This window comes from Sus scrofa, unplaced genomic scaffold, assembly GCF_000003025.6.
Source record: "Sus scrofa isolate TJ Tabasco breed Duroc unplaced genomic scaffold, Sscrofa11.1 Contig2408, whole genome shotgun sequence".
Classification (NCBI taxonomy): Eukaryota; Metazoa; Chordata; class Mammalia; order Artiodactyla; family Suidae; genus Sus; species Sus scrofa.
In genome coordinates, this window is record NW_018085085.1 from 110,211 (window position 1) to 125,568 (window position 15,358).

The 15,358-nt window shown below is 44.0% G+C and overlaps 1 protein-coding gene across 1 annotated transcript in view; it reads right to left on the reverse strand.

Moving 5' to 3' along the window:
* The window catches only part of LOC100517850 (multidrug resistance-associated protein 4-like), a 136,087-nt gene that overhangs the window by 106,869 nt on the left and 13,860 nt on the right, over nt 1–15,358 (reverse strand). The window contains exons 6-8 of the mRNA XM_021081819.1: nt 9,301–9,402; nt 6,279–6,368; nt 4,646–4,837 (exon numbers count right to left, since the gene is read on the reverse strand). Of these exons, the coding sequence (XP_020937478.1) occupies nt 4,646–4,837; nt 6,279–6,368; nt 9,301–9,402 (384 nt within the window). The remainder of the gene's footprint in view (nt 1–4,645; nt 4,838–6,278; nt 6,369–9,300; nt 9,403–15,358) is intronic.

The window sequence follows — 15,358 nt, forward strand, 5'->3', positions numbered from 1 at the left end:
GACTGACTCTATGCCAAACCTTGTTCTGGGCACAGTGAATTCAGTCATGAGGAAACTAAGTCCCTATAGTTTCTTCCACGGCGGGAGATGGACAATATGGAAAATTAACACGAGTACAAGCACTAAGCACCAGGAGAAAAAGGAGGCCGGCTTAGGGGACAGAGAGGAAAGGGGGGAGAGTGTGTCTACACTGGGGTCAGGAAGGGCTCAGCTCACAGAGGGTTTGAGCAGATCTCAGAGGGTGGAGGGGGCTCCCTGGACCTGGAGAGGGTGATCCACACAAAGGAAGGAGTCAGTGCAAAGGCCATGGGGCAGATGCCCAAGGTTTTCCAAGACAGACAAGGAGGCCAGGAGAGCTAGAGCTGAGCACGCATGAGGGGAGTGAGGGCAGACAGAGCAGAAGGAGCCTGGTGTCATGCCCAGGAAAAGGGGTGGGGAGGATGACATGGCCTGAGGTGCCTTTTTTTTTCTAGTTTGAAATTATTTTCTTTAAATTTTTTTATTATAGTTGATTTGCAATATTCTGTCAATTTCTGCTCTACAGCAAAGTGACCCAGTTATACATGTATATACATTTCTTTTTTCACATTATCCTCCACCATGTTCCATCACAAGTGATCAGATATAGTTCCCTGGGCTCTACAGCAGAATCTCATTGCTTATCCATTCAAATGCAATAGTTTGCATCTACTAACTCCAGACTTTAAGGAACCATGCCTGCCTCTTTGAGGAAAACAGTGAGGAAGATGGGGAGGGGAGGGTGGATCCCAGTTAGAGGCTTCTGCAATAATCCAGGCCAGAGATGACAGTGCAAGGACCAGAGTGGGAGCAGTGGGAGTGGAGAGACAGGGTCACACTCCAGACACATCTCAAAGGTGGCATCTGTGAGACCTGCTGATGGGTGGGTGTGGGTTGCAGGAGAAGAGGAGGCCTGTGCTGTGTGGGGGTGAGGAAGGGGAAGGATGGGGTCCCACTTACTGAGCTGGGGAAGACGGTGGATGCAGGTTTGGGAGACTTTGGTTGTGGACAAGCTGTGGTGACCTCTAGGTAACATCACCATGAAGCTGGATGTGCAAGTATGAAGGTCTGTGCTAGAGGCAACAGTGTGAGGGCTGGTGGCACAGGATGGTGAAGGCATAGGTTTACTTTATCAGGGAATGAGTGTGGCTTAAACTGGCCATTTTGCTGACTCGGTCTCAGCTTCCCACTTTCAGAGAAGGGACAACACCTGACCCGTGTCTTCACAGTGATACTTAAGGCAAGTGACAGAGTGACAGACAAGATCTGTACAAGAAATGGGGGCAGAAAGAGCAGGCTTGGCAGGAAAAACCAGAGGGAAAGACACAGTGAGCTCGAGGAACACTGAGCAGAGCAGCTGGACTAAGAAGGTGCTTATCCTACTCAATGAAAAGTCATGAAAAACTCAAAGCTGAGAAGGATGAGAAGTTATGACTTGAAGAATTGGGAATCCATCAAAAGTTATATCTGAGTATTATTTAAGAAGTAAATAGACATGAGTTCATGCTGTGGCATAGTGGGTTAAGGATCCAGATTCGCTATAGCTGTGGTTCCAGCTCAGACTTGATTCCTGGGCCAGAAATTTCCACATGCTGTGGGGGCGGCCCAGAAAGAAAAAGAAGAAGTAAACAGACAAACCAGAATATCTGGGAACAAAAGATGAGAACAGCCCCCACAAATAGCAAGAGGTCAGGTTCAGGTTGCACGTTATCATATTAGAAACCTTTTCTTAGATTGCCTATAATTACCACTCTACCATCCTGGCACAGACAAGCAGAGTTTGGCGGTTGGTGGCGGGAGTGTAACCCACTAATCCTCTCAGACATCAACCTAGGACACACAGCAATAGTTTTCTGCAGATGGAGCTCTCATGTCTGTCTCTATGTTAGCAAATTTGGGGAGAAAGCAAGTGGCACTCTGGCGTCTTCATGATAAACAAGTCCTTTGATCACCTTAAGTCTCATTTTCCTCTTCTACAGACTGTGTTACAAAAACAAGAAGCACTACACTTAAGGATGCTGTGAGAAATCAAGGAAACTCAAACACATCCTCACACCATGCACAAAAATAAACTCAAAATTCCTGAAAGACTTAAACCTGAGACAAGACATCCTCAAACTCCTAGAAGAGAACATAGGCAAAACATTCTCCAATATCAACCTTACCAATATTTTCTCAGGTCAGCCTCCCAAGGCAGCAGAAATAAAAGCAAAAATAAACCAATGGGACCTAATCAAACTGACAAGCTTTTGCACAGCAAAAGAAATCATAAAGCAAACAAAAAGACAACTTACAGAATGGGAGAAAATAGTTTCAAATGATGCAGCTGACAAGGGCTTAATCTCTAAAACATACAAACAACTTATACAACTCAATAGCAAAAAAGCCAACGACCCACGTGAAATATGGGCAAAAGATGATCTAAATAGACATTCCTCCAAAGAGGATAGACTGATGGCCAACAAGCACATGAAAAAATGCTCAACATCACTGATTATGAGAGAAATGCAAATCAAAACTACCATGAGATACCACCTCACCCCAGTCAGAATGGCCATCATTAATAAGTCCACAAATAACAAGTGCTGGAAAGGGTGTGGAGAAAAGGGAACCCTCCTGCACTGTGGGTGGGAATGTAAATTGGTATAACCACTATGGGAAACAGTATGGAGGTACCTTAGAAAACTATACACAGAACTACCATATGACCAAGCAATCCCACTCTTGGGCATATATCTGGACAAAATCTTTCTTGGAAAAGACACATGCACCCGCACGTTCTTTGCAGCACTATTCACAATAGCCAAGACATGGAAACAACCAAAATGTCCACCAACAGATGAATGGACTAGGAAGATGTGGTATGTATACACAATGGACTACTCCTCAGCCATGAAAAAGAACAAAATAATGCCATTTGCAGCAACATGGATGGAACTAGAGACTCTCATACTGAGTGAAGTAAGTCAGAAAGAGAAAAAGAAATACCACATTATTATTGTTTTTTCAAGGCTAGGGGTCAAATCAGAGCTGCAGCTGCCAGCCTACACCACAGCCACAGCAATGTGATGGGAGCCACATCTTTGACCTAAACCACAGCTCACAGCAACACTGGATCCTTAACCCACTGAACGAGGCCAGGGATCCAACCGTCATACTCATGGATGCTAGTTGGGTTCGTTGACCGCTGAGCCACAATGGGAACTATATTCCTCCATCAGGTGAATTCAGTTTTCAACATTCATTTGCTAATTTTATTTAAATGTCAACATACAGTTAAACAAGCACTTCATCTTGCCATTTTCTGTGAAACTGAATGCCGTTTCTGAAAACAATCTCTCCTACAGTGAAACAATGCAGTACTAAGAAATTTTTAAGGAAAAAAAGAAAAAATACTAATGAGTTCCCTTCATGGCTCAGTGGTTAATGAATCCACTAGGAACCATTAGGTTGCGGGTTCGATCCCTGGCTTCACTCACTGGGTTAAGGATCTGGCATCGCCATGAGCTGTGGTGTAGGCCGGCAGCTACAGCTCCGACTAGACCCCTAGCCTGGGAACCTCCACACACCACAGGTGTGGCCCTAGAAAAGACACAAAAAGAAAAAAAGAAATTTTAAAGCAGAGCTTCCCCTGTGCCTCAACTGGTTAAGTACCCTACGTCCTCTTTGTGAGGATGTGGGTTCAATCCCTGGCCTCATTCAGTGGGTTAAAGATCAGGCATTGCTGTAAGCTATGCATAGGTCTCAGTGCGGCTCAGATCTGGTGTGGCTGTGGCTGTGGCTGTATCTGGCAGCTGCAGCTCTGATTCGATCCCTCACCTGGGAACTTCCATGTGCCACAGATACAGCCATAAAAAGAGGAAAGCAAGAAAGAGAAAGAAATTTTAGAGCATTCTCTATTCTTTAAATAATAAATTACAAGTGCAGAGGGCAACCTAGAGAATGAAAGGGATGGAGGAGGCATCAGCCACGTGCAGGGGGCAGAGCTCATGTGAGTCTGATTCAAACCAATGGTGAAGGAGATTTCTCAGTGAGCTGGTTAACAAATGTAAACACAGTTGAGAATATTGAATGTTGATATTTAAGAATCTGGGTTATTTTTCAGGTGACATAACATGATTTTTTTTCCCCCCCAAAGGCTTTCCTATCTTTTAGGAAAAACGAATGAAATGTTTACAGATGAACTAATCTGAGGTCTGGGATCAGCTTCAGAATAATTTGGGGTGGGGGTGGGGCTGGGGCTGGCAGAGGGCTGGGTGCAGATGCAGCAAGACTGGATTGGATGCCAGTGATGCTGGTTGAAGCTGGGTACCTGAGGGTTCACTACAAGATGCTCTCTGCTTTTGCAGATTTTTTAGATTGTCCGTTAAAAAATAGGTTAAAAGTAAGTGAAACTTCACAAAATGAAGGAATCTCCCTAAAAAAGCATTGAGAGTTGTTAACACCTCAGGATTGAAATAATAGAGTATGTGCCTGCATATTTACCCAGAAAGCCAGCTTAAATTATTAAAAATTCAAAGATCTTTCAAATTAAAAAAAAAAAAGAACTTTCAACAAGCCCTGTAGTTAAATCAACAGTATTATTATTTGAAATCTGAGTACATGCAACTCAGAAGTCATTACTCACCTCTTCCAGAGCACAAGCCTTTAGTACTTTTTCATATCGGTCTTTTTCATATTTCTTCCCAAATAAAATATTACTCCTCATGGTTCCGGGAAACAGCCAGGGCTGCTGAGGAACATACGCGATCCTCCCGCGCACAGTGACCTGCCCCTGACTCGGGGGCAGCTCCCCCAGCACCGCACTCAACAGTGACGACTGAAACAGATGCAAACACACCTGTGAGCAGGCAGCACCCAGGAGAGAACAGGCCCCGCAGCACAGCTTCCCTGCCCTGGGCGCTTGATAAACAACAGAACCCTTTTGTTCAGAGTAGGATAAAGTACAGTACTGGCAGATGTGGCAAAAATCTTAATTAACATTATTAGAAAGTGTAAACTAATGTTTGATAAGGAATATTAACAAGATAGTACAACAACATAGTCTGCCCAAGAATTTCCCCAAATGAAGTGCTATACTCAGCAAAGACTAGTAAGAATGACAGTGTTCCCATCATGGCTCAGCAGTAACAAACCCAACTAGTATCCATGAGGACACAGGTTTGATCCCTGGCCTCGCTCAGTGGGTTAAAGATCCATCCGGCGTTGCCATGAGTTGTGGTGTGGGACGCAGATGTGGCCTGGATCTCACATTCCTGTGACCGTAGTGTAGGCCAGCAACTGTAGCTCTGATTCAACCCCTAGCCTGGGAACTTCCATATGTCACGGGTGCGGCCCTCAAGAGCAGAGAGAAAAAAGAATGTCTGACATCCTTAACGAGCACAGCAGCCCAGCATGTGTCTGGTGTTTAATGCAGTTGTTCCTGCATCTGGGTATCCTCTACCTGACAGGTACTTGTTCTTAAAAAGCTCTGTGTCAGGAATACATCCAAAGATGATTATTTAAAAGAACTCTGCAGGGCGCTGTGTGCGAGGAGCAAAGTCCATCCCAAAGGAACCATCGCCCTCGTATGGACACAGCCCATGCTAAGGGTCTGCACTCTGTTGCACAGACACAGGACTCCAGTGCACGTGCACATCCTCCAGATCTTCTACACACACAGGGGATGTGCCTGTGTCCACACCACCAGGGCACTCGCCACACAGGGCTGAAATAACCTGCCTGCATCTCTGTGTCGCCCCGGAACCTGGCTGCCTCTGGAGGGCAGGGGGGCGGGGTTTTGCTCACGCCTGTGTCTCTGGCTCCAGCCCGTGGCTGCACGTTCACATTCACACATGACTGACTGACAGGACCAAGTCCAGTCACAGGAGGAGATGCTCAAAGCTTCCCAAACAGCCTTGACAGCCTCCTGACTTCCTGGAGGGGCCACTGTGACAAAGAGAAGTCCCCAGGTCTCAGTCTATCCTGAACAGCTCTCACATAAATCATTTCCTTCACTGGGACATACAGATTCCCAACAAGCAGTTCCAGCTGTGCGAATGGAAGCACCAAGAAGGAAAACACAGTGTGTGTTTATCCAGGTTTATTTGGCCATGAAACCTTCTTGCAAAACAAAAGTTCCACGGATCACACTTAGAGAAATGCTGTTCCACATACACCCAATTCACACTGGGTGTTTTCCGCACAGCTTTGGATTGAATACTTAGAGTTTAATAAAGGCTGCATCGTTGCATCAAGCTGCCTGAAGCATCATAACTTACCTTTCCTGCTCCCACAGGTCCGACCACAGCTAACAGTTCCCCGGGTCTCACAGTAAAGGAAAGGCCTTGGAGGGTTGGAATTCCTGAGGCCTACAAATGAAAGTTTACAAAAATGTGCCCATTTCAATAAAGTAACACAAACTGCTTCAGAAAGTGAAGAAAATTAAAAGCCACTGATACATGAATATAACCCCAATCTTCCTCCTTCCTGCGTGAAGATACTGTGTCCTGGAGGCCTTTTCATCTGATCACACCTAAGGGTTTGAAGCAGCTTAGCTGCCTTTAGGAAGGATCCTTCTTTTACCAGATTTCCACACGGACACAGCCCTAGACACCCACAGAATTTAAGCAGTTGAAATGACAAGGCACCTGCTTGAAAGGCAAATTTCATGATGCACACTAGCTTATTAAAATAATATACTTAATACAATATTCAGTGTGGGAGATTTTTAGCCATTCATTAGTTTGAATTATGACCCTTGGTTTTATTCATTTATTTATTTTTTATGGCCGTGCCTATGGCATATGGAAGCAAGTACATGGAGTGCATGGCCCTTTGCTAAGAAATAATTTGAAATATTCACTAATATCTCCATTTTTCGCATGAGAAAGATTTAATCTCAGTAATGCCCAGAAAGCAAAGGGGCACTCCATATGCCAAAGTCTCTTGGTAAATTCATGTCAATGATGGTCAAGGCTCTAATTTCTATTTTTTGTTTTTCTTTTTAGGGCTACACCTGAGGCATGTGGAAGTTCCCAGGCTAGGGGTCGAATCAGAGCTGCAGCTGCCGGCCTCCACACAGCCATAGCCACACCAGATCCAAGCCAGATCCATGACCTGGGCTGTACCACACAGCAATGCTGGATCCTTAACCCACTGAGAGAGGATAAGGATCAAACCTATATCCTCATGGATACTAGTCGGATTCTTAACCCACTGAACCATAATGGGGACTCCAAGCCTCAGATTTCACCAGGGATGTCATTTAACACTAACAGCAACAAAACGAAGAATAAAGAACTTAAGCATGACTTTACGGATCAGAGTGAAAAAGCCTCAGTCTTATACACCTTACAGGCATTACCTGTCTTGGCTAGACAGGAACAAAAAAGTACTTCTACTATTAACAAAACAAAACAGTACCCACAAAAAAAACAAACAAAAAAAAAAAAACAGAACATGGAGGTACACACGACAGCACACAATCCAAGTGAGGGAGAAGAAAGACCGAGGACTCATCATGCCAATCACAGCTCGTGTTCCTGAACAATCTGTAAGTTCCAAGATAAAGAGACGGAAGGGTGTATGTATATCTGTACATATAATGTTAGGGAAATTCTCAGGAGCTGCTCATGCTTAAAAAAAAAAATAAAAAAAAAGAGGGGGTGATTAGTAAAATGCCCAAAAGCAGAGGGGCTGGATAAAAAGTCTGGATAATCTTCAAACTGAAAAGCTTTTCTGGGAATGACTGAACAGATTGTGGGATAGTCACTTACTAAAACAAAAATTACTCTATCAAAACTGCTAGCCCCAGATTTCATAGCAATTATAAAAACTATCAAGAAACTAGATTTTAATACAAGAGAAATTTTTTTATACTTCTCCACTTCATTCTTCTTGTCCGACACTTAGGGTTCCTATTTTAGTTAGGACTACAAAATAGCCACATACATCAGCTTGCTGTCCCCCACAATTACACACACACAGTCTGTCAGGACAGACCCGGAGTTCTCTCTCCATCAGGCTTCAGGATCCGGCACTACCCCAGTGTAACCAGAAGAGGGCAGCACCAAACAGCTCAGGGGTACTGGGTCCCCTTCTCTCCAGGTTATCCAGGCTCAGGGGACAATGACTCAGCCAGGATCATCAGCTGAGCCCCTACTCTGTGCCAAACACAGTTGGATACCCCTACCCCCTGGAGATTTGGAGGTTCCCACAGGACCATTTATTTTGAAATTTAAAGACTGAGACCAAGGCCCATCATTTCATGAATGAGACCTGGGTGCCTGAGACCTTCCCCCACCTGCCCACCTGGCTGTCTAGAGGGGCAGGTTAGAGAGCTCATGTCTATCTCCTGCCTCCCAACCAGTATGTGCTTCATTCAGACTCGGCTTCTCCCCAAAACCCCCAACGTCTGTGCCCTCCCCCTCCTGGGGACTCTCACCCATGACCTAACCTGACAGGCCCTAATTACTAATGACCCCAGCATGGGACACAATCACCATAGGCAAGGCCAGGACAACAGAATAGGGTGCTCTGTACTACAATGCAAGGTGCACAAAGTCTGAGGATGTAACCCAGCAGGACCCTATGCAGTTTTCCTGGGACAGACCCCTCCCCCATGTCCTCTGCCTGCCTCTTGTTTGCAGAAAAGCTATAGTCTCCCGGGTGTCCTCTGAATCCCAGAAGCCTGGGTCAAGAATTAATAACTTAAAAGATGTGAACATATAGTGACAAACATAGCAGCTGACCAGGAGAACTGCTAAGAATTTAAATGGCTGGCTGCCACCAAAGTAGCCAGCACCACCCAGCTGCTTAGGAGGGGGGCCCCCACCTACCCCCCAGCAAAGATCCAGATCACGACCTTGCTCCGTGTGTTGCAATGAGATGGTCAGAGAGTATCAAGGCAAACATACGTGCACTGATTCTCCAAAGCCTCTGATTTTTAACAGTTGCTTATGTATCTGTCAGTGAACCCCCTTTACACTGCAGCACTTTGTCTGGCCAGTCATATAATTCTACCATAACAAATGTAAGTACTTTAAGTTCAAAATGTGCTAACACTGTGAAAGTTCTCTTGAAAATGAGATGGGAGAACAAGTCAAAGGTCTTAGGCTGCCTTTATACTTAATTTCCTTTAGTTACAAACTTTATTCCTCATTTTCAGCAATTTTATAACATACTTTGGGTAAATGAGTAAATCACATTTTATGCCTTGTGTAAATTCTCAAAATTCTCCAATAAATCTATGTTGCTGACAGTCTTTTAGCAGTTACATTCTTAGAATAGAGGACTTGTTACCTTGTCCCAAAAAGCAGTGAAATCTTGCAACTGTACTATCGTTTCGCCATCTGATGGCAGCTGAGAGTTGCGCTCTGATACCTCATCGAGTAACAGAAAATTCTGCAGAAAAAGGAAAAACAGACATTTAAACTGCAGAAACAAAGTACAAAAATAATTGCTCCCCTAGAACTTGCACTAAAAAACTTTATACAGCCTACATATCATTTTGCCAACCATACTTAAAGTGTTGGTTCACTCCAGAACATACTAAATAACATATAGAATAACATACTATTATTAGTGTAATATATACAATCAGGTAATATAGTATGTATATAGTATACATAATAGAGTATATGTGTGTATATATGTACCTACATATACATATATATGCACGCACGTGTGCACGCACACACACACACACACAAATTAAGAGTTCTGGCCATGAGGAGGAAAGTTGTAACTTTCTCACAAAGTGTCCTTGTTCCTCCTTTAAGTGAAAATATGCCTCTAAACTCTAACACCTTTAGAACCTGGACACTTCCATTGTTTTACTTTTGTGTTACTACCAACAAACACAGGAGCTACTAGGAAACAATTCCATAAGGACCTGTTGAATCCCACCATCTGCCAAGCACCAGGCCACATGCTAGGAAGAAAGGGGAAGGCCATTCCCAGGCCTTCAGGAATCAGGTGTCACAGGACTAGCTGGGAGCACAAGACCTCCAGCAGAGACTCAGAAGGAAAATCCTGGTTCTGCCATTTGGGGTCATGACCTTTACCCAGGCACTTAAGTACACTCTGCTCTGCTCCTCAAGGTGTTAAATCCACATCACTGCTTGTCATTAACTATCACTTAAGTCATTGTTCTAAAAATGAAATGCTCTTGTTACTTTTCTATCTCTTAACAAACACTATACAAGCATCTTCTCACAATCACTGGTCAGTGCTCTCAGCTGCACAGCAGGAATGGCCCATCTTCCACTTCTTGCCAATTTCCCACAATTTAGCAGCTATTCGACACCGTTTAGCTGAATAAAACCAAGCCCTGGGAACCACTACAAAGCTAACACAAATCTAAGCAGCTTTGTGATCAATATAACCTAAAAGACACATTTAACTGGAGGGAAAAGCCACTGAGGACTATCAGGCCTTTGAAATTGAGGCAAGATATTTACAATCTTATTGGAGTCATTCAATGCCAAGACCTTCAGCCTCCTTTCCTTACTAAGAGAAAAATACAGAGACTTCTTGGACCTACAAGGTTGTAATAAACAATCCAATTTCTGTACAAGGAAAAAAAAAAAAAAAAGGAAACTGAAAAGCATGTGTAAACAAGAAGACACGACACTATGAAGCCACCTGGAGGTCTGCCGTGGGGATGGACCATCCCCCACATCCAAGGTGGGCAGGGGTGGTGGATTTCCTTCTTAGAGCCCCTGACGTGACCTGGTGCAAATCCCGGGAGGGGGCCCATCCAATCTGCTGAGTCCCAGGCTGCAGAAGCAGCAGGGCAGCAGGGCTTAACAGCACCTGAGTTCTACACTCGACGTGCCCACCACGCCTTCAGCGCATCCACAGACAAACCTCACCCAGTCCTGACATCCGGTCAGTCCACTGGGCTGACCTTCTCTTTCCCTCCCGCTGCCCTTTCTGCCTTCTCAGTGGGCAGTAACACATCTAAGAGAGAGATGAGAAAGGAAGAAAATGGAGCATTTGATTACTGCCCACTAACCGTTAAAAAAGGAGGCTGAATCAGACCCATGGCTGGTTGGTGGCCTGGGTCTTAGAGCAAATAAGGAGCTTATTTCAAAAGCCCCTCAGAACTCAAAGCCAAGTTCATGCTCTTCTCCTCCTCAAATCTGGTCCTATTCTGGTATTCCATATTTCAGTGCATCCAGGTGATTCTGCAGCCCCCAAACCCAAAGCAGCCCACAATCCACCTCTCCCCTCCCCTACTTCATCACCATCCCCAGGAAAATGCAAAGCGTCAGCCTCCCATTTCCCCACACACACACAGGTAATTTCCAGTAAATTCTCAGCCTTCCCAGGAAGCACTACCTTCAAAATGACACCTGCCTCTCTGCCAAAGCACCTCATGGCCCCTCAGACTTTTCCTCCCAAGGACTAAGGACACAGAAATGCACACTGAGTTTCGTTATTTGATTCTTGATTAACCCGTCACTTGATGAAACATAAATTCCAAGCAGAAAGGACTTTCTGTACTTGCTCACCTGCCACTGGACACGTGCATCTAGCCTGCGCCAGGCTCCAGGCAGCTACCCTGTTATTCTGTGGGGTACGTGACTAAATGGGTGAATAAACTGCAAACTGGCCCCCCAAACGTCTAGCACAAACCAAGACAGGTTTTCCTCTAAATTCATTTTAGTCTTAAGATTCTTTCAGTCTTAATAAGATGTCTTTATATTTGCTAGAGTACATTTAGGCTTTGTGTGTTTTTCCTATTCTACAGCAATGTTTCCCAAACGTGGCCTATTTGCAGGAGCACAGGGGCGCTTACTAAAGACATAGGTACCTTGGGCCCCAGCCAAGACCTGGAGAATCAGAATCTCCAGGGTGGGATCATTTAGTTTTAATAAGCACTCCAGGTAATTCTGATGAGCCAGAGACCTAAGCTTTTTAAAGGGTTGTAGACACTAGAAGGGCTGAAAAAGGGTCCATGATCTTATAGAAAAAAATTTCAACAATTACCTCAACACACCACGAAGCAGGTTGCTGGGCTAACACCCACCCTTGTCACCACTCTTATTCTCAGACATTTTCCCCCCTTTACTGACAACAACTAATGCTGAACAGATCTCTAAACTCCTAGACAACCTTCCTGCTATAAATTTTATGTACATGAGAAAAAATTTAGGTTTGCTGCCCAAAACAAAGGTGCTTTGTTCATCAGGACACAAAGCAGCTTGACCAAGTCAGCCCCAGGAAAATCCCAAGTCCTCAGCAGGTTGTCATGTTCATGCTACTGCACACAACTATGTGGCAAGGAATTTCAAGCCTCAGACAGTTCAGCTGCATTTGGTGGAAAAGAAATCAAAAAACCTACCCAATCCTACTGTACAGCACAGGGGAGTCTATTCAATCTCTTTTGATAGAACATGATGGAGGATAATATGAACAAAATAATGTGCATGTATGTATGTGTATATATATGTTTATGTATATATGTGTGTGTGTATGAGACTGGGTCACTTTGCTGTAAAGCAAAAATTGATACAACACTGTAAATCAACTCTACATTAATTTTAAAAAATGTTATTAAAGAATTAAAAAAAAATCCGTAGTTCCTTTTGTGGTTCAGTGGTAACGAACCCGACTAGTATCCAGGAAGACTCAGGTTCAATCCCTGGCCTCGCTCAGTGGGTTAAAGGATCTGGCATTACCGTGAACTATGGTATAGGTCACAGACACCACTACAATTTTGTGTTGCTGTGGCTGTGGGGTAGGCAAGCAGCTGCAGCTCTGATTCAACTCCTAGCCTGGGAACTTCCATATGGCCCAGGTGCGGCCCTAAAAAGAAAAAAGAAAAATCCTATTCGAATATTTGAATACAATTCCCTGAAAACCTTCTGCAGGACCCCTTTTGTCATAGACTCTCTGGTGCATCACATAATCCATCAGAGAATCAGAGTCATCACTTTTCCAATAAAACCATCCTTAACGGTGAGGCACCTATGGGGTCACAGACATGATGGAGCTGGATGGTCTGCTCGGTGGCACATTTTCTGAGCACCTGCTCTCTGCGAGGAGGAGGAGGATGAACAAGGCCCTGCATCTGCCCTTTAGATAAGGGAGGGAAAGAAATCCATAAACAGGTGGCTTGGTGAGGACAGAGTCACATCCAGGAGCTCAAAGGAAGAGAGAGGGACTCAAGAGGGTGTGAGGGTCAATTTTATGTCAACCTGGCTAAACCACAGCCCCAGACACTCGCTCACACACATACACACTCACATCGCAGTGAAAGCATTTTTCAGATGAGATCGACATTTACATCCATGGACTTGGAGTAAAGCAGGTGATCCTCCATAGTGTGGATAGGCCTCATATAATGAGTCAGAGGCCTTAAGAGAAAAAGTCTGAACAGCTCCATGGAGGAGGGAATTCTTTTGTTGTTGTTGTTGTTTTGTTTTGTTTGTTTTTTTTTGCCATTTCTTGGGCCGTTCCTGCGGCATATGGAGGTTCCCAGGCTAGGAGTCCAATCGGAGCTGTAGCTGCCAGCCTATGCCAGAGCCACAGCAACGCGGGATCCGAGCCACGTCTGAGACCTACACCACAGCTCACGGCAACACTGCATCGTTAACCCACTGAGCTAGGGCAGGGATCAAACCCGCAACCTCATGGTTCCTAATCGGATTCGTTAACCACTGAGCCACGACGGGAACTCTGGAGGAGGGAATTCTGTCTCAAGATCACCTTCTGATAGAGATACATTTTAGCTAAAGCCTTATTTTTTTGGTTGTGTGGTTGGTTGTTGTTGTTTTTTAAGTGTATATATATATATATATACACACACACACACACACATATTGTTTTTCTCACATTATCCTCCACCATGTTCCATCACAAGTGACTAGATATAGTTCCCTGTGTTATACAGCAGGATCTCATTGCTAAGCCACTACAATGCAATAGTTTGCATCTACTAACCCCAAACTCCCAGTCCATCCCACTCCCTCTCCCTCCCGCTCAGCAACCACAAGTCTATTCTCTAAGTCTATGAGTTTCTTTTCTGTAGAAAGGTTCATTTGTGCCCTATATTGGATTCCAAATATAAGTAATATCATATGGTATTTGTCTTTCTGTTTCTGACTTACTTCACTTAGTATGAGGGTCTTTAGTTCCAGCCATGTTGCTGCAAATGGCAGGTTTTGTTCCTTTTATGGCTGAGTAGTATTCCATTGTGTATATATACCACTTCTTCTTAATCCATTCATCTGTCCATGGACATTTAGGTTGTTTCCATGTCTTGGCTACTGGGAATAGTGCTGCAATGAACGTGGGGGTGCAGGTATCCTTTTCTCTTTTTTTTTTTTTTTTTTGTCTTTTCTAGGGCTGTACCCACAGCATATGGAGGTTCCCAGGCTAGGGGTCTAATCGGAGCTGTAGCCACCAGCCTACACCACAGCTCACAGCAATGTTGGATCCTTAACCCATTGAGTGAGGCCAGGGAACGAACCCCCAACCTCATGGTTCCTAGTTGGATTCATTAACCACTGCACCATGACAGGAACTCCACAGGTATCTTATTCAATGAAAGTTTTGTCCAGATAGATGCCCACGAGTTGGATTGCTGGGTCATATGGTAGTTCTATAGTTTTCTGAGGCATCTCCATACTATTTTCCATAGTGGTTGTACCAATTCACATTCCCACCAACAGTGGAGGAGGGTGCCCTTTTCTCCACACCTCTCCAGCATTTGTTATTTGTTGACTTGTTAAAGATAGCCATTCTGACTCGTGTGAGGTGGTACCTCAGAGCAGCTCTGATTTGCATTTCTCTAATAATCAGTGATGTTGAGCGTTTTTTCTTGTGCCTTTTGGCCATCTGTATATCTTCCTTGGAGAAATGTCTATTAAGGTCTTCAGCCTTAATAGAATACTACTGGAATAGTACTCAACCTTATTCAGCCTCCTTTTTTCAACTGGGTTGTTGGTTTTTTTGGTGTTGAGTTGTATAAGTTGTTTTTATATTTCAGAGATTAAGACCTTGTCAGTTGCATCATTTGAAACTACTTTCTCCAATTAATTCCATAGATTATCTTTTTGTTTTGTTTTTTTTTTTTTTGTTCTTGTTTTCCTCTGCTGTGCAAAAGCTTTTAAGTCTGATTAGGTCCCATTGATTTATTTTTGTTTTTAATTTCTATTGCCTTGGGAGGCTCACTTAAAAAAAAGCATTTGTACAGTGGATGTCAGAGAATGTTTTGCCTGTGTTCTCCTCTAGAGTTTTATAGTGTCTTGCCTGAAATGTTTAAGTCTTTAATTCATTTTGAATTTATTATTGTGCATGCTGTGAGGGTGTGTTCTACTTTCACTGATTTACATGCAGTCGTCCAGGT